Here is an 18,254-nt window from a genome sequence, read left to right as displayed (position 1 = left end):
TTGTTACCCCTAATTATTTCTACCAATTATGATTGAAAACCGCATTATTTATTTGGTTTTCTAGAAATGTAGGGTATTCACTACCGGAAAACGGTATTTTGCCGTGTGCTAGAATCTTCGCCGTGTGCATTATTTCGGACACACGACGAAGACCTTTTTTACCGTGTGTCGCCAGAAGAACACACGGCAAAGCAAAAACACACGGGAAACCCTACTCTTCGCCGTGTGCCAAGGGCCAGCACACGGCAAACCTTGCTCTTCGCCGTGTGCCAGAACCAAGGACACACGGCGAAGTCTGAAAGTTCACCGTGTGTCCACGGTGCAGACACACGGCGAACAGACGCCGACGCCGTCAGCTAGCCCGGACGGCGTCTTCTCGCTTTTTTTCGCCGTGCGCCTATATATACACACGGCGAAAAGGTTCGCCGTGTGCGCGACTTTTGACACACGGCAAACAAGGGCTTCGCCGTCCCTGTAGCTGCCGTCGGCGCTTTGCCATCGGCGAACAGAAATGTCATGTTACTTTAATTATTAGCACATATTTAGTTAACCAAATAGAGTCCCAATACTTAATAATTAGGGTAATTAGGGGTAGGAGAGTCTTTTATATAGCCATAATTTATTCTAAAAACTCCAGAATGCCTTATATTTGGTGACGGAGGGAGTAATATTGGAGTCTTCGGGTTGGATTTGACTAGTATTTAGCTAGCTGCCTAGGTAGATGTGTATACGTGCACCGTTCAATATGTGTTGTTGGGTTTGTTAAGGACGATAGCCGAAAAACTTAAGTACAAAGCATCGTTGCATTGATTGACCTTTGTGTTGGGCTTTAAAATATAGGTGGGGGTTAAAAATTTTCACTGATTTTAGGGGGGGCCGTGGCCCCTGCTCGCCCCCCCTGGTTCCGCCGTTGCCTGCAGTTGTGTTTGCTGACGTGCCAGTTGCTGGTGCTCCGACTTGTGCCGTCACTACAAAATTGGGAGGAATTGCTTCTTCTGAAGGTAATAAGATAGTGGTTGATCGGCTATACTAGTAGACTCTTGTGTATGATCAGTTGTGTCACTTCTCTGAACCTAGCGTACGTTTCTTGCCCGTCTGAACTAGAAACGACAATCAGATCTGTGATCCCAAAAAAATCACTGAACAGACCAGTAATTCTACATTTATACCAGACGAGAAGCCACAAGCCAGTGATACTTGATAAAAATAAAAAGGAGCAATCGTTCCCGTTTCAATCAATCACGACGTTCACTAACCTGCAAAGACCTCTTGTTGAGGCATCAGGCCTTTAGTTTGCACTTGAAATGCTATCAAATTTCGGTCATCTTCTTCCTTTTTCTTTTTGATGAAAAAAAACGGTAGGAACACTACCCTGTCATTTAAATTTCGGTCATCTTTTCAAACTTCAGTGTTCTCACCGAAGAGCTTTTGGGGCCGGGCCGGTCCAGTCCAGCTCCAGCGCTGCGCCAACAGAGCGAGCTCAGCTAGGTTGGAATCCGAATCCTCAGCTACCCCCTATCCACAACAGTAACTCAGCAACCAAGAAATCTACCTGGCTGCGCTGCCAGGGTTCCAGTGACTCCGTCGGCGATCTCCGCCGGGCGAAGGATTTTCCACCAACGCCGCACCTCCTCCTCACCTGGGTTCGATCTGTTCCTACTCGGGCTGACCATGGGGCTGATCTGACTTAGCTGCCCGGCTTTGGTGGGTTTCAGTTTTCGATCTGTGAGGATGAGAGTGACCATGGCGGCGGGACTTTCGCGCACGAAGACAGGGAAGCAGGACATCGAGGTGGAGGAGCAGAAGCTCTGCCTCAGTGAGACGGAACGAGAGGGGGTGTTGCTAACGAAGGATGACAGCGCGATTTTACCGGCGATCAAATGGATGGCTGCGGTGTACGTCTTGCCGAGAGACAGGAAGAAGAGCACGACGAGCGCAGGAGGTGAATTTTCACACGATGTGGCGGGCTCCATGTCGGAGCGCCGCCAGGAGCAATGAGTTACTTAAGTTGGAACTGTCGAGGACTGGGCAACGCCTCGACGGTGAAGGAACTTCGCGATCTCGCGAAGAAGGTTGCCCCGACCGTGCTGTGTGTGCTCGAAACTAAGGCACGGGTAGAAGGTCTGAAGAATACTCTAGGGTATGATAATGCTTTTGCTGTAAGTAGTGCTGGCCGCAGTGGTGGACTCGGTATCTACTGAAATAATAATACTAGAGTTGAGATTTTACCGTTCTCCCAGTACCATATCGATGCTATTGTTACGAAGAATGGGCATGACCCCTGGAGGTTGACGTGTGTTTATGGCGAGGCACAGGTTGCAGAGCGCCATAAGACATGGGATATGCTGAAATTTATCAAGACATCATCTAATTTATCGTGGGTCTGTATCGGCGATTTTAATGAGGTCTTGCATAGAGATGAGCACTCAGGGGGTGCAAGAACGAAGCCGGGCGCAGATCGAGGGGTTCCGGGAGATGGTTGACATTTGTGGTTTGTACGACCTCGGTTTTGTGGGTCGGAAGTGGACTTTCGAGAAGAAAGTGGCGGGAGGAACTTTCTGCCGCGTGAGGCTGGACAGAGCACTAGCAACTGCAGATTGGTGTTCTCGTTTTCCTCTTGCACATGTGTCGCACCTCACTGCTGCTGCCTTGGACCATGACCCCATCCTCCTCCGCTGGGATAGGGAGGTGCAGCGGGGAAGAAGGAAACACAGGAAGAAGATGTTCAGATATGAGGTGATGTGGGAGTCTCACGACGAGTTTGAGGCCATGTTGGCTCGAACTTGGCAGGGCGCTGGGAAGGCGCATACTCTTAGAGAATTGCATGACAAGTTGACATCTTTAGCTGGGAGTCTCAGTTTGTGGGATACACAGACATTTGGCCATGTCCGCCAGGAGTTGAAGGCGCTAAATGAGGAACTCGACCGTATGAGATCAGTTCCTTCGCGCGTGGGGCCGTCGCATGCAGAGATTAAGGTGGTGGAGAGAATTATGGAGCTGAACTACAGGGAGGAAATCATGTGGAAACAACGATCCAGAATAATGTGGCTGTCAGCGGGCGACAAAAACACACAATTCTTCCATCTTAGGGCCAGCCAAAGAAGGAGGAAAAATAAAATCTCAAAGCTCAAGAAATCAAATGGTCGGTTCACTGAGAATGAGGACGAGATGGGAGCTATGGCGACAGATTTCTATAAGACGCTGTACCGATCAGAAGGCACGACTGATATGGACCGTGTTTTGAACACAGCCCCTATTAAGGTGACAGCGGCTATGAATGAGGGACTGTTGGCGCCCTTCGAGAAGGAGGAAGTAAAAATAGCTCTTTTCCAAATGTTTCCGACCAAGGCGCCCGGGTCAATGGCATGCCAGCACATTTTTTCCAGCGCCATTGGGAATTATGCGGCGATGAGGTAACTGCGGTTGTCTTCAGAGTACTGAGGGGGGAGGATGATCCATCAATATTTAATAACACCTGTATTGTGCTCATTCCAAAATTCGATAGCCCGGAGGAGCTAGGCCAGTTTCGGCCAATAAGTCTTTGCAACGTGGTGTATAAAATTGCTTCCAAGGTGATGGCCAATAGGCTGAAGAAGGTGCTCCCTGATCTTATTTCAGATGAGCAGTCAGCCTTTGTGCCAGGGCGCTCGATTACTGACAATATAATTACAGCTTATGAGTGTATGCATTTCATTAAGAAGAAGAGAGCCCGCGACAGCAGGTTCGCTGCCCTCAAGCTGGATATGAGAAAAGCCTATGACCGGGTAGAGTGGAGCTATTTACAGGCTATTATGATACGGCTTGTCTTTCATCGTTTGTGGGTCGACACCATTATGAGATTGGTAACCTCGGTTTCTTTCTCTGTTCTTTTTAATGAGGAGCGACAGGAGAGGTTTGTACCTTCTAGATAACCCTGGGCATGAAATATCGAATACCGAGTACCGAACCGAATTTACCGAGAACCGAACCGAAAGTACCGAAACCGAAATATTCGGTTCCCTGTTCGGTTCCTAGTTCTGGGGAACCGAATTTACCGAGGTATATTCGGTTCTGTATCTCGGTAAACCGAAGTACCGAACTAGTACCGAATTACGCAAGTAGCAGCTCATGTTACGTATTTGTTATGTATTTATGGACAACTTTGTTACATATTTACAGTAATCTACTCATGTAGTATTGTGGCCTTTTATATGTATGATTTTTATACTATTATTCTCTATGGAATCATGTTGAATTTGTGTCAAAGTTGGCTATTGAAACTTGATATTGCATGTCATTGTAGTCTGTTCGGTTCTTTCGGTAAATACCGGAACCGAACCGAAAGTACCGATACCGAATTTCCTCGGTACCGAGTTTTTGCAGGAACCGATCGGTACTGACTTACTGAGGAACCGAATTTGTATGGGCACCGAAGAACCGAACTGATCGGTTTGGTATTACCGAATGCCCAGGGTGACTTCTAGAGGGATCCGCTAGGGGGATCCAGTCTCACCCTATTTGTTCTTGCTAGCAGCTGAGGGCCTTTCGTGCCTTTTGAAGTCCAGAATCCAGTCATCGAACCTCAGGGGAATCACAGTGGCAGCCTCGGCTCCGATGGTTAGTCACTTACTGTTCGCAGATGACAGCCTGCTGTTTTTTAAGGCAAACAGGGAGAGTGCGGATCAGGTGAAGGATGTGCTACACATCTATTGCCAAGCCTCTGGGCAGCGGATTAATATGGGTAAATCTTCGATACATTTTGCAAAAGGTGTCAGTGGGAGCATTCGTGAGGCTGTCATGGACTCCTTACAGGTCCATAATGTTGCATTGAGTGAGAAGTATCTGGGCATGCCCTCGGATGTTGGTGTCTCAACAAATGGGGCGTTCAAGTACCTAAAAGATAGTGTGTGGAAGCGAGTTCAAGGCTGGCTGGAACCGACTCTTTCATCTGGAGGAAAAGAAGTCCTGATCAAGTCTGTACCGCAAGCGATCCCAACTTTTTCTATGTCATGCTTCAGACAACCACAGGGGCTATGCCAGCACATTGACAATCTACTCCGGAGTTTCTGGTGGGGAAGCAAGGAGGGTAAAAGGAAGACATACTGGGTCGCATGGGAGGAGATGGCCAAACCAAAATACATGGGGGCATGGGTTTCCGAGACAGAGATTTTCAACCTTGCACTACTGGCACGACAGGCGTGGCGGATCCTGCAAGATCCTGACTCACTTAGCGCAAGGGTTCTCAAAGCAGTGTACTTCCCGAGCAACTTATTTTTAGAGGCAGACCTGGGACCCTCTCCATCTAGAGTTTGGCAGGCTATTGTCAATGGCAAAGAAGTGCTCAAACAAGGCTTAATTCGTAGGATTGGAACCGGGGAAGATACGGAGGTGTGGCACTCAAATTGGCTTCCGAGGGATGGGCAGCTACGACCAATATGATGCATGAGTGACACACCACCAGGAAAGGTTAGTGAACTGATTAACCCGCTGACATTTACATGGGACTTGCAGGCGGTGGACACACAATTCCCGCCGATGGATGGCGAGCTGATCAGAAGCATTCTGCTGTCTGGGCGGAGGCAGGAGGATTTTTGGGCCTGGCATTACGAGAAGTCCGGAGTTTTCTCTGTTAGATCGGCTTACCGGATGCTGGTCACGACACGGGAACGGCGGTCGAACTGGATTGAACACAACCCGGGGAGATCAGATGTCAAGGCGGACCAGAAAGACTGGACGGATCTGTGGTCAGTCAAGGTCCCATCGAAGATCCGGGTGTTCCTATGGAGGCTCGCTAAGCACTCCATTCCGACAGGCGATGTGCGGCATCGCAGAAACATGGCACAGACAAGCAATTGCTCTATCTGTGGCGGTCAGGATTTGTGGAAGCACTCGCTGCTGGAATGCAATATGGCCAGGTGCGTTTGGACTTTACAATGTGATGAACTTGTTGATTTCATCAGTCACGCACAAGATGACAATGCACGCGGGTGGATCCACAAAGCAATAGCAAGTCTCGCTCATGATAAGTTGGTGAGACTTGTTGAAACTTTGTGGGCAATTTAGCATGCGAGGAGGAAGGCAATTCATGAAAATATTTTTCAGAGCATGTTGTCCACTCACAGCTTCATAGCGAGGTTTATTGCAGACTTGGAGACGGCTATGCCGACAGTGGAGAGGAAGGGGGACGTGGGTGCGGGCTGTGCACCAGCTGCAGCTCCCAAATGGATTCCGCCCCCCACAAGGCCTGATGAAGGTAAATGTCGACGCTGCACTTTCGAAGAATTCTAATATTGTGGCGATGGCGGCGGTGGCAAGGGATGGGGCGGGCACTTTCATGGGAGCGTCGGCCCTAGTGATGAAGGGCATATCCGACCCGGAGACGGCGGAAGTGCTGGCGTGCCGTGAAGGCCTAGCCCTTGCAGCGGACCTCCTGATCAGGAGGGTGCGGATTGCCACAGACTGCGCCTGTGCTGTCCGAAGCATGGCAGGGACTGGAATGGGTCGATATGGCCATGTAATCAGAGAGATGAAGGCTGATATGGCGAATTTCGAAAGAGCAGAAGTTGCCCATGAAGGGAGAGCGTCGAACACTGATGCCCATGCTTTAGCTAGAAACTCGATTTATGAATTATTAGGAAGACATGTTTGGTTTTTTTTATCCTCCTGATGGAGTTTGTACTGCTACGCTCTTTGAGTAAAGTTGGCACACCCCCTAAAAAAAGCTAGGTTGGAATGCCCCGCGGGCCGTGGCATCGGACGGCCACAGTTTAACTGACACGCTAGTAACAGTAAGATCCGACGGCCAGGAAGAAACCCTCGCTCCAGCGGCCGCCCTTATAACGAGCAGTGCCTTGCGCCGGGCCAAACCCTAGCCTTTCACCTCCTCTCCCGCGCCGCCGCCGCTTTCGACCTCCTCGCGGTCCCGCCGTCCGTCGAGGTGAGTCTCCGCGTCCCATGCCCGCCGTCCTCACATCCTCAGCTGCGTTGTTTTTTTTTCCAGATCCGCTATTTGACTCTGTTTCGCGGTGAGATGGTAATGGCTCTGCTTCTATCTTGTATGATTGTTGCCTCTGCGTGCTAGCTTGGTCCTTGTAGGAATATTGTGACTAGTAACTGATTTCGATTCCTGTTCCTTCCATTTAGGCTATGGCTGTGTTGAGTGTCGCACATCTTTATGATCCGCGAAGCTTGCCTAATCTTGCTGTTCTTGTGGAATGGAACTGAGTCTTGGTTCAGGTCCAGGGAGGCTGTTCTGTTAGTTGGTGGACAAGTGCAGCAGGCAGCTGGTGTTTCATCCTTGTTGCTGTGGATAGAGGGCATACAGTGCAGGGGATTATTGTTGCGATGCCTTTGAGATCGCATACTGTGTAGGGGGATTTTAAGGTTCGTTAGATTTCCATTGGGCAAGCCTTTGTGCTTGCTCATCAGCTGTGTGGGCGGTTTACTGGTGTCTCAAACCTGTTGAATGATGGTTAATGTAGATATCAGTTGGGTGCTGGACAGGTTAATTAGATGGCGCATTGATCAGTTATTTTATTATTGTTTGTCACCACAGGCTAATTACTATTTAAATTAATTAGAGCATATTAGGTAAGGGTAGTACAAATACTTATTTGATGACCTGTTGTTGATGAACCATAGATTCAGCCTGTGCAATCTGATTGATCATTGATGAAACAAACAAAAAATGTATATGGGATGAGTGAGTAGTTATTTTTTATCAAGCACTAAAGCTAGTGCCATTAATAATCTGTTGTTACTGTATCATTGTTAACAGTAGGGTTCATGTGATTAAGCTGTTCTGATACTTCAATTAAATCGGAGCAGTTGAAGAGAACTTTATTATTATCTCTGAACAGTAATACATGATGAACTTTGCCATACCATTTCTGCAAGAAACTCAATCTAGCGATGGATGATTTGTTTAATGTTTGTATTGAGTTAGTAACCTATACATCCTTTTGCATTGATATGACGACACGGTTACTTGTGCTGTTCTTCCTTCCACCAATGATTGTGTTGAATAGATGTAAATGGTTGTTTCATATGCTACTCTCTCCACCTTGTTTCCCTTACAACTGTTTCCCCCATCAGGTAAGGTCAGAATGGTGAGGGTCAGTGTGCTCAACGATGCGCTGAAGTCCATGTACAATGCTGAGAAGAGGGGGAAAAGGCAGGTCATGATCAGGCCGTCGTCCAAGGTTATCATCAAGTTCTTGTTGGTCATGCAGCGTCATGGTTAGTTCTCACTTGTGTGTTCCATTTCACTAGCTATTTCTGAGGATGTCCCTGATTAGTGTTCTATTATGTAGGCTACATTGGTGAGTTCGAATACGTGGATGACCACCGTGCTGGGAAGATTGTGGTGGAACTGAATGGAAGACTAAACAAGTGTGGTGTGATCAGCCCTCGCTTTGATGTTGGTGTAAAGGAGATTGAAGGATGGACTGCCAGACTGCTCCCATCTCGTCAGGTAAGTTTGTTCCTTTTCTTTAACATCCTGTTTGGGATTGTTTGCACACTTGAATTTGCTAATTTTGCTTTCTCTGACTTGATATGCAGTTCGGCTACATAGTGCTGACAACTTCTGCTGGCATTATGGACCATGAGGAGGCCCGGCGGAAGAATGTTGGTGGCAAGGTGCTAGGTTTCTTCTATTGAAGGGAGTATGATGAAAGTATTAGGATATTTCCTAGAACTCATCTGAGCTTGTGTTTTTTGGTCTGAATAGTGTCTTGTTAAGATTCTGGAATGTGTTATGTACTTGAGAAATTTGGAACCTTGTTATGAGCTGTGCTTGCCGTTAATTATCATGACCTATATGCCAGTTTTGTATTTTTCATCTTGCTATCGCAAAGGAACACTAAAATTTCTTACTTTACTGGAATCCTGAATGGATCATTCTGATTTTTAAGTTATTTGTGAGGTCAACAAGATATTGTGAAGTCTTGTACTCTTGACATCTGAACCGAGGTGAATTAGATGGGTACTTTTTCCTGGCTGTGAACTGAGCTGAATCAGATGAGCACTCGTGGTTTTGAACTGTGATGTATGACGTTATTTATGGTTCCTGCTGAGCCAAAACTCTTCTGGCGCCAAATTGCATAAATTTAAGGCTTCAAATGTGAGATCGCCGATCGTTGTTTTGCACAAGTTGTCAAAACAATTTGTAGTTTGAGAATGGTGCGTCATATGGTAAAAATACTAAACACACCAACGCAAACGAAGGATTTGCCTTCCATTTAAGAGCGCACCTCTGGCAAACAATCTGTTCTTGCAAGTCTGTTCGTAGCGCAATTTCATCATATCGAAAACCAGAGCAATTATGGCTACGTGAGCGATAGTAAGTTTTTTATACACCAGTGGGAGTGCCTCGCGTGAAGATGACAAGCAAACCTCATAGGTATACAGTATATCCCAGCACAATGGGAGGTCCGACTATTTACAATTAACATCGAATGCTATACGGGGATTTCGCGATTTGCCTTACGGCAATTCATCTGCATCCTGTGTGCAACTGTACGCTCTCTATATATAGAAACAAAGAACAAAATAACACTGAACATTACATCTCTGAGCAGTATTTGCGTCCATGATCACGATGCGACCTCGCCATCAGCCCTTGATGCCCTCAAGTACACCCACGAGTCATGTACTGCCCCTCAGCCTCTCCAGTCTCTCCAGATGTGACCTGAGCCAGGCAAACTCGCGCCTCATCGTCTCCATGTGCGCTTCCGCTAGCTGCATCTCCTCACTTAGTAAGCTGAGGCGCTTCTGCAACCACTCTATGCTTTCTTTGCTGTTTCCTAAACTGCCGGTGGAAATCCCATGAGGTGCCATTTGGACCTGGGGGGATCTTGTTAGTAGGACTATGATGGTTACCTGAAATAGAAGTTTGTGTGTCAGAACAGTTGGAAATGAGTGAATGCTTGATTTTGCGTTCTGATGCTACTGGTTATGTTCAGATTCTTCCCTTGTTCAATTTTGTAACACCATCCTTACTGCAACTTAAATTCCTGTAATCAAACTACTGAATGCGCAAACAACTAGCAACAACCAGCAGTAGACCAAATAACCCTTCGCAAACAAGTGTACAGAATCCAAAATACTTGCCTGCATTAGGATAATGAAAACCACCAGTGCCACTGCTAGCACTGGGCCTAGTTGGCTCGATCTCATATACGATGTTAGTGAACCCCACAGTTCTTGTGAAGTAGATGCTGTAGAAGAATCTCTTCCTGTTCTATGCTGGTGATCTTGAATAGGAGGAATGGAGCTTCTTACACCAGATTCATCCTGCGCGGAACTCGCCAATGGAACTGCATTTTCCACAGCATTTTCTACATTGTCTGTAGCCCCTAACTGAAGACCAGCATTGGTTGAGTTGGAAGAGCCTGTAGGAGTGGATTGAGAAATAGTCATTTAATTGTTCCATAACTTAAGTCGTTGCAGTGAAAGAGGATGCAATTTGGATCAAGCAAAGTAGAAACTGGAGGAGATAATAGATACATGAACTATACCTTTCGGTCGATTGTTCTCCTGCTTCAAAAGATCATGACCCTAAAAACATGAAATGGGAAAAAAATTATATACAGCTTGAAAGGGAAAATAGCCCTTACAAATATTGTAGCAGTATCAGAAAGGGCATACGAGCTTAATCCAAAGCCCAAAAACTTCACGGCATTCATCTTTTGTTGACTGGTCAATCTTCCCTGCGATTTAGATATTTAAAGAATAAGCAACAGTGAGACGATACATTCTAAATAAACAATATCATTTATGATTGGTTGTTGGAATAAACTAATTGCACTAACATACACATGTAGAGATAGTTTCAAAACAAAATGCAAAACTCAAGTAGGCATGGAATTTGATCATCAGTATAAGATCTGAGTGCATAAGTCTCAACATCACCCCACAGGTCTATTCATAGTGATTCATTCCTATAAACTAAACCCCTCAATTCCATTGAGAATTTAATGACCAATCAGAAGAAACGACCTGGCTAAATCAAGCATATAACTTATTGAACTGCAGGGGTTTCCTCCACTTACAAATCATAACTGCTTGTGCCTTTGGTAACCAGGCAAACCATTGTATGAGACTCAGATGTACTTTTTTATGTTTTTTCCAACTATGCCATTATATAAAAAAGCATAAATATTAAGAAAAAAGTGCACCACCATTTCAGAAATATAGAGCTAATATAAGCTGTAACACTGGGGTTTTCCTTGTCAAGTTATGTTTTGATTTATTAAAAATAAGCCGAAACTTCCCATAAAAAAAACATATAAGCTTATAAGAGCCAAACAACCCGGTTATGTTGGCTTAATAATTCAAACTAATTTCTCACGGAAACTAGAGCCGGTGGGGGTGGATTCTGAAGGCATATAAGCAAATTGAGTGATATATTGAAAGTATTGGGTAATCCAGGATACAAGGATGTATCTGAACTCTAAATATGGTTCTCACTAGAGCATACAGCATACAAGGGATGTATCTTACCTCTAAATATGGTTTTCTTTGAGAAGGCTACATTAATATATATCCTGAGGAAACAACAGTTCCCATCTAGGCTATCTTGTTCAACATCCCAGATCCCCTGCAGGTAAAATTAAGATGAAACGGAGTTAAGGCTAAGAGCAAATCGGTATTTATGTGGCATATAACAACAAAGGTTTAGAGAAGAGAAATGAATATTCAAAAACAGTTGCATTCCAAAAAAAGGGAAATTCCAAACTAAATAAACATCAACATTATAACATTGTGGATTCCTCACCTCTACTGTGAAATAGTCCCCATATGGTGCATCACCTATTGATTGAGAGGTTTGAATCACTAGATGTCTGCAAACAAGTTAAAACCGGGAAGTTTCAACATCAATTATTCTTCAGGAAGGAAACATAAACTACATGAAACAAACATGTGGTAAAGCCAAACAATAAGAACAACATGTTAATGCTAGTACAATCATCTCTGGATGCCAAATCGATAATATTACGCAAAAGATAGCACAGGACATCAGGTTGCAAAGTTAAGAGATGCACATAAACAGCTAAGGAGGCAACCTAACTGAAGTCCAAATATAAGAAATTAAGACATGAATTTTGTTCAGGTACAATACAATGCAAAGTCCAATCAAACCAACAAAAAAACTGAAAATGAAATAAGTGCTATCACTACATCTCGATTTTTTTTTAATTCTATTCCATAACCATCAAAAGCTTTAGAGAACACAGTTTCTGATGGGCTGCAAATGGAACTATCTTATACTAACCGGTTTTTGTAAACACGAAGTTTCTGAACCTCCTGACAGGTCCCAAATTTTGCACCTAAAGACAAGAGTAATCAAAATGGACATTAAGAAAACCTAAAGCAAGCCATAGAATATGGCACATTTGATGTCAATCAATTTGTTCAGTCAAACTGTTAGACGAAAACCCTTGACATACCAAGAAAGAATTTTATTGGATGCAAAAATGAGACATCCCTCACAAGTCCTCCTTGCTCATCTGAATGCCATTTGGAACAACTAAAGTCTGCAGCTCATCCAGGTCACAATTCAAAATACTTTAATTGAACGAAAGATGTTCATTGTATAATGAAAGGATAAACGGAGTTAACCTTTGTCACCACATTTTTTGTGGAAATCATCCAAAAAGTCAAAAGAACCATCTGACAATAAGAGATTGAAAAGGAGCTCCACAGGTACCTGTTGTTCAGGATGTTAGTGGTGTAAAGTTATTGCCAATACTACATAAAAAAATCTTGCAAACCTGAAACTTTGACTCCACAAGCATAGTATAAGATTCAGGTACTGCGAGAAAATGTATGACGACCATTTAGTAAAACAGTCATGTAAGGAGCGACTAGCAAACAATTACTGATATAAAAATGAACAGGAAAAGGAAGATCGAAACCGACCACTAGGAGCAGCCTCATCAACTGGCCCGAAGTTGAATGGGTTAAGTGCAATGATGTTGTCTTCGGCTCCATTCTCCTCAACTTTGGAAAGATTTTTGGAGATATTGACGTTGGAATCACCACCATCAGCACTACTACTAGAGACAGCTGGGCCATTGACAGACCTACAGTCCAATACATTTAAATCAAGAACTATAAATAATTATGGATAAAATAAGTCCAGATTTGAAACCAGTAATCAAAAGATTTTTGTTCAGAATGCAAAAAACCTGTCCACTGGTGAAGGCACTTCATCTTGTTTAGATTCCTTTGTTCCTTCCAATAAAACATAACCATTTTCTTCACTGCTACTTGCTAACTTTGTCTCCTATAGCGAGTTAAAAGATTACATGTTAACAACAGTTTAGAAACAAACTACCACTCATACGCAGCTCCATGTCAATAAAATGAAGTGACCATGTGGTCATGAAGAAACAAGTCTGCTAACCTGACGTTCAAGGAGCAATCTTGCATCACTAACATGCTGTTCCCAACCATCTACTATAATTCGATAGGCTTCATCACGTGACAAGAAAGATCCAAAAAAGTGCTGAAAGTAACAGAACATGAGTCCATGAGGTTTCATAATGCATTATATACAAGAACTTTAAACAATGATAGGTCCCTACCCTTTTACTACCAGCAACAATTTCAATGGCATTAGGAAAAATGGCAGCTGTCTTTGCTTTACGAACATCAGTTACCTCCTGCAAAGGTATTGTTTTCTGGATAAAAAGGAACAATGTCAGCATTTCTGAAACTGCAACTAAGCAAGCTAGAACAATATATATGGTGACACTGTCTTCAGATCATTTATAACCTTTGTCTCATATCCAAATATGTTTGAGTAGAAGCATATATGGTGAAGAAATAAATACATATGCCCCTGCAAGATAACAAAAAATTAGTAACAAAGTTCATCAAGAACGCTGAGATTAAGTCACATTTATTTCCTGAAAAAATAAAATTAGCTAAGTTTGCAATTCAGTGCAGTTAAGAGAGACCTTGAGGAGTGGAATATCTCCAAGGAATTAGCTATGGATAGGAGCGCTTGGAGACTAGCAATCAACATGCCAGAACCATGACCTTTATTTATGTTTCTGTCTACCCCTATCTCTACCTTCTGTCTTTCTTTTTTGTGTTTCTCTTATCTTGGTTTCTTTTGGGTTTCATCTCTAGCCTACCCCAACTTGCTTGGGACAAAAAGGCTATGTTGTTGCTGTTGTTGTTGCAATTCAGTGCAGCAGTTTTACAATTGGCAAACGACCTGGCAGATTTTAGGCACAAAGCACTGGCTTATTGATGAGAGAGAAAGGTATAATATGCGTGAAGAAGTAAAGTCAGACTTGTAAGGTAGGTAGCAAGGGTAGCAGATGACTTTGACATTAAGTAGGTGTCCCCTCCAATTTTTTGTTTGATGCTTCAGAAGTAAAGTATTCATTTTCATTTGAGGCTATAAGGTTTTTGAACAGACATTGCTGCATATTCAGAAAACATACCAAAATCTGTTCATCTATTTGTCAGTTCAGAATAGGAGATATAATTAGCAGAAAAGCAACAAAATACCAATAGAAGCCTGTACTCATATTATGTCTTCTTCCTTGTGTGTGTAAGTCTAAAAATCAAATAAAAATTTATTGACAGAGTAGATCTCTTAACTTTTGTGGCATCATGTAAGCAGTAAATCTAAGTATTTGTGCACAACGTGCACTTTGGAGATTAATTCGATTAAGAAGATTACGCTTGCCACATTAGCATAGGAAAAGCAAATTCTCTTGCAAGATTAAGTTTAGTATATATATTGTTTTATTTGACATGCAAAATTGAATTGAATAACTGTTCAGCATATAAATAATAAATATATATATCCTGAACTGGTAAACCAAATTCAACAAGAACAAGAATTGGACTGTTTTAGCTGCCCACTATATATTTTTATTGTTCATTCTTAGTGTTCACATGAAAGGTCCGAGATCCCACAACGGAACTTCAATTTTCACCAAACACAGGTGACAGGTCATTACAAAAAATACCATGGAGACATAACGGATGATAGATACATGTATATTTTATCATATAGTTATGGAGGCGATTATGCAGGAACTTGCACGAAATAAGAAAGAACTATGCCACAAAAAATCACCTGAAGCAGAATATTTTCTTGGAGTGCACAGTTAAAGTCTTGCACAAGAACCTGGAGGACACCAAATGTTAAGTAAACAGCAAACAACAAGCTGCATGCTCACTTGCAAAAATGAAAGTGGCACATCCAAATGACATGCATGGAAATCAGTGCTGTCCTTTATTTAAGTGGACATGAAACTCCATAAACATGATCCGCATCAAACCCATAAAATTGCTCTTGAATCAAAAGAATAAACTTGGCATGTATGGCAACAGGCCATGTTAGATAAGCTTACATTGCAAAAATGCAATTATTGCTCAAAATCCTATCAGATCATGTCCAATCAACTACCAGCAATACAATTAAGTTTTATCACTAAAAAAAGCATCCTTTAGGACAGTGATTCAATCAGATGTCGAAAAAATTAAGACATCGAAGACACTATGGAACTACTAAATGCCTACCAGTATGGAATAAAGTACATCCTCGAAAAGATCAGCACTAATAATTACTGCAAGGTTACTCTTCATTCACTCACAAATCAACCATCAGTACCGCTGCAGGGCACATTTTGTCGACCAAACCAAATCCCACAGCATGATCTCAACATGGTTCAGAGCAAACAGTAAAACAGCGAATTAATTATGCTGCGGTGTGTCCTAAAAAACGACCGGTGATCAGAAAGTCAAAGTCCCCACGAAATCAAATCCCCTCAGCCCCAGTACGGCAAGCTGAGCACGCAAATTCCCCCAGAACGGAACGATCACAGCCCAAAGTCAACAGCTTAGATCGCAGAAACAGGGTAAAGAGCTAGGGATCACTGGACCCCAATCGCCCGCGCGTCGAAATAAATTACCTCGTCGGGCGGCAGCCGGAACAGAAGCATGTACTCCTCGCTCCTGCTCGCGAGCATCGGGCTCTGCACGATAAAAAAAAACGCTCAACGTCAGACACCAAAAGGGGTAGCGGGGAAAGAGCGGGGAGCGATTCCGGCGGTGCTCGAATTCGCACGCAAGCGAGCGGCACCCACCGAGGCGTCGGGGGCGGAGAGCTGGTCCCCGGGGTGGGCGGAGGCCGGGGAGGATCCCCCGGACGCGTCGACGGCGGGCGGCGCCGACAAGAGGCGCCGCGGCGGGGACGCCGGCGAGGGCGCGGTGGTGGGGGTGACCGCGGGGCTCGCCCGGCTCGGCGAGGCGACGGTGGGCGAGGCCATGCCGGCGGGCGCCGGGGAGACAGGGGCCAGAGGGGAGCCGCGCGGGCCGGAAGGGGGCCGGCCTCTCGCCGGGAAGTGAGGGGAGGGAGGGAGGCGAGGGTGGTCGGAAGATTGAAAGAGAAGGGTTGGTGAAGTGTGGGCAGGGGGGTTTGAAATAATAAAAGCGAGGGCGGTGATGAGCGCCGGGCGTGACGGTGACGTGTTCCGGCCTTCCGGGCTCCGGCGTTCGGGCCCCGCCTGGGTCTTGCTCGTGGTGCTCCTCTGCCTTCCTCTGCTGTCGGTTGAGTTCGGCCGTTCCAGACTTTCGAAGACGACGGCGACGGCGACGGCCGGAGGAGCAAAATAGAAAATAAGGCTGGGTTTAGATGCATAAAGTTTTGATTGTAAAATTTTGTAGTACTTTCGTTTGTATTAGGTGATTATTGTCCCGCCATAGATTAATTAGGCTCAAAAATTCGTCTCGCAAATTATAGACAAATTGTATAATTAGTTATTTTATTTAACAATATTTAATACTTCATACATGCGTTCAAAAATTTGATGTGATGAGAAATTTTGTAAAGTTTTGAAATTTTAAAGGCATCTAAGCAAGGCTAAGGCGACCAGAGGGTTTGGCCGTCGGTTTTGCACATTTGCTGGATCCAATTTATCCTGGCCGAGTTCATTCATCATAGAAAATGAGTTATCTTGAGGTCAATTTTTAGAAAGTTTGGATATGTTAGACGTCGAACGCTTGGATATGTTAGACGTCGAACGTTTGGAAATTCTCTTCTCCGTGTGCTTCGCTGTTCGCTCCTCTTCCTGCTCTTCTCCGGGCCATCCCCAATGGCAACCCCGCTGGGCCCACTAGATGCTACATGTACGGATGAAAAAGGTCGGCAAAACTCCAAAACCGTTCTTGCTTTTTTTTTTTGTCGGGAACGGAAACGGAAACGGGAAAGGCGGATGGAAAACCGAGACCGGTATTACGGGATAGCGGGAACGGAATATAATGATCGGGAATCGGTAACACTTGTAACCGCTTCAAACACAAATCTCAAGATAAAAGTTACATATATGCATAAGACATAAATAATACTCCTAATTTGATCAATGTCCACTGTACATTATATTCTAAAATAGAATGCTACTGATTCGATCTGAAAAATCAAGCATGTAACTCTTAGGGGCGGCGGTGTCCTGGTCGCCTGGAGGGTGGAGGCGGCGGGGAGTCCTGGAGGCGGCGGGGGAGTCCTGATGCGGCGGCGGACCGGTGGTGGCGGGTTGCCACTTTGCCGGGTCGAGGTCGGGGCGCGCGGCAACAGACAACAGGTCGAGGTCGCTCCTTCTCCTCGCCGGCGCCGCTCATGGCAACCGACCGCGCGTGGTCCAGGGAGGCGGGGACGGCCGGATGGGGAGCATGCGCTGGCGACTTGGCTTGGGCCTGGGTTGTGGCAGCGCACGGCTGCGCCTACCTTGCCTGGGCGGCAGGCGGCGGCTGGGCGCCTGCCTGCCTTGCCTGGGCGGTGGGCGGCGGCTAGGTGCCTGCTTGTGCCTGCCTGGGTGGGATAGGGGGACAGTGGGAGCTAGGGTTTAGTGGGCAGTTTTGTTGGAGTCGGCTGGGCTTGGGCCTTGGGCCGAGAAGGAGCGTGAGGGAGCCACGGAGAAGTTGGAGGGCACTCTGGACTGGGCCTGGAAATGGGAAAATCCTGACGGGGATTCTTGTATGAAATTCGGTTGCCGTGAAAACGGTCAGGAAAAGAGCTCCCCTGTTTTCGTTCATGTTCCTGCCGGTTTTTCCTGTTTTTTCTACCGAAACGGTACACGGTCGGTTTATACGGGAAACGGTGCCGGTCGGAACGGGATTTTCCCATCCCGTTTTCATCCCTAGCTACATGGTAGTTGTTGATCGTTATCAATTTGTCATCTCTCCCCGCCGACTCCCCAAGCTGTGCCCCATCTGGCCACCTCATGTTCATTTTTTAGATCATAAAG

At 45.1% G+C, this 18,254-nt stretch overlaps 2 protein-coding genes across 4 annotated transcripts; one reads left to right on the top strand and one right to left on the bottom strand.

The window, feature by feature from the left end:
- The first annotated feature begins 6,765 nt into the window (after positions 1-6,765).
- Positions 6,766-8,890, top strand: LOC120661378 (40S ribosomal protein S15a-1-like). Of its 2 annotated transcripts, XM_039940232.1 has the most exons (5): positions 6,806-6,916; positions 7,216-7,362; positions 8,074-8,217; positions 8,292-8,452; positions 8,542-8,890. In XM_039940232.1, the coding sequence occupies exons 3-5, from the start codon at positions 8,085-8,087 to the stop codon at positions 8,638-8,640; spliced, it is 393 nt and encodes a 130-aa protein (XP_039796166.1). In that variant the 5' UTR covers positions 6,806-6,916; positions 7,216-7,362; positions 8,074-8,084; the 3' UTR covers positions 8,641-8,890. The 2 variants fall into 2 exon arrangements, with proteins under 2 accessions (XP_039796165.1, XP_039796166.1); XM_039940231.1 differs by lacking the exon at positions 7,216-7,362 and having other exon boundaries at positions 6,766-6,916.
- Positions 8,891-9,284: 394 nt separating this feature from the next.
- LOC120661377 (protein VASCULAR ASSOCIATED DEATH 1, chloroplastic-like) lies at positions 9,285-16,368 on the bottom strand. 2 transcript variants are annotated; one of them, XM_039940229.1, is made up of 18 exons: positions 16,098-16,362; positions 15,924-15,986; positions 15,086-15,136; positions 13,763-13,828; positions 13,572-13,667; positions 13,391-13,492; positions 13,173-13,270; positions 12,904-13,067; positions 12,756-12,796; positions 12,604-12,691; positions 12,432-12,518; positions 12,257-12,311; positions 11,759-11,825; positions 11,485-11,581; positions 10,630-10,691; positions 10,500-10,539; positions 10,093-10,373; positions 9,285-9,861 (listed from the first exon to the last, which is right to left on the bottom strand). In XM_039940229.1, the coding sequence occupies exons 1-18, from the start codon at positions 16,278-16,280 to the stop codon at positions 9,628-9,630; spliced, it is 1,875 nt and encodes a 624-aa protein (XP_039796163.1). In that variant the 5' UTR covers positions 16,281-16,362; the 3' UTR covers positions 9,285-9,627. The 2 variants fall into 2 exon arrangements, with proteins under 2 accessions (XP_039796163.1, XP_039796164.1); XM_039940230.1 differs by lacking the exon at positions 9,285-9,861 and adding an exon at positions 9,871-10,009 and having other exon boundaries at positions 16,098-16,368.
- Positions 16,369-18,254: the final 1,886 nt, after the last annotated feature.

This window comes from Panicum virgatum, chromosome 2N, assembly GCF_016808335.1.
Source record: "Panicum virgatum strain AP13 chromosome 2N, P.virgatum_v5, whole genome shotgun sequence".
NCBI classification, from domain to species: domain Eukaryota; kingdom Viridiplantae; phylum Streptophyta; class Magnoliopsida; order Poales; family Poaceae; genus Panicum; species Panicum virgatum.
Note: the sequence above shows the minus strand (reverse complement) of the source record. Positions and strands in the feature narration are given on the sequence as shown.

Bases quoted from the DNA above. Each gene is read 5' to 3' on its own strand.
- LOC120661377 (XM_039940229.1), bottom strand. From the start codon at position 16,280: ATGGCCTCGCCCACCGTCGCCTCGCCGAGCCGGGCGAGCCCCGCGGTC. The intron at 13,829-15,085 runs GTGATTTTTTGT...GTTATCTTGCAG, and splicing joins AAGAAAATATTCTGCTTCAG to GGGCATATGTATTTATTTCT. The intron at 12,312-12,431 runs GTATGTCAAGGG...TCTTGTCTTTAG, and splicing joins TCCAATAAAATTCTTTCTTG to GTGCAAAATTTGGGACCTGT.
- LOC120661378 (XM_039940231.1), top strand. From the start codon at position 8,085: ATGGTGAGGGTCAGTGTGCTCAACGATGCGCTGAAGTCCATGTACAAT. The intron at 8,218-8,291 runs GTTAGTTCTCAC...TCTATTATGTAG, and splicing joins GTTGGTCATGCAGCGTCATG to GCTACATTGGTGAGTTCGAA. The intron at 8,453-8,541 runs GTAAGTTTGTTC...CTTGATATGCAG, and splicing joins GACTGCTCCCATCTCGTCAG to TTCGGCTACATAGTGCTGAC.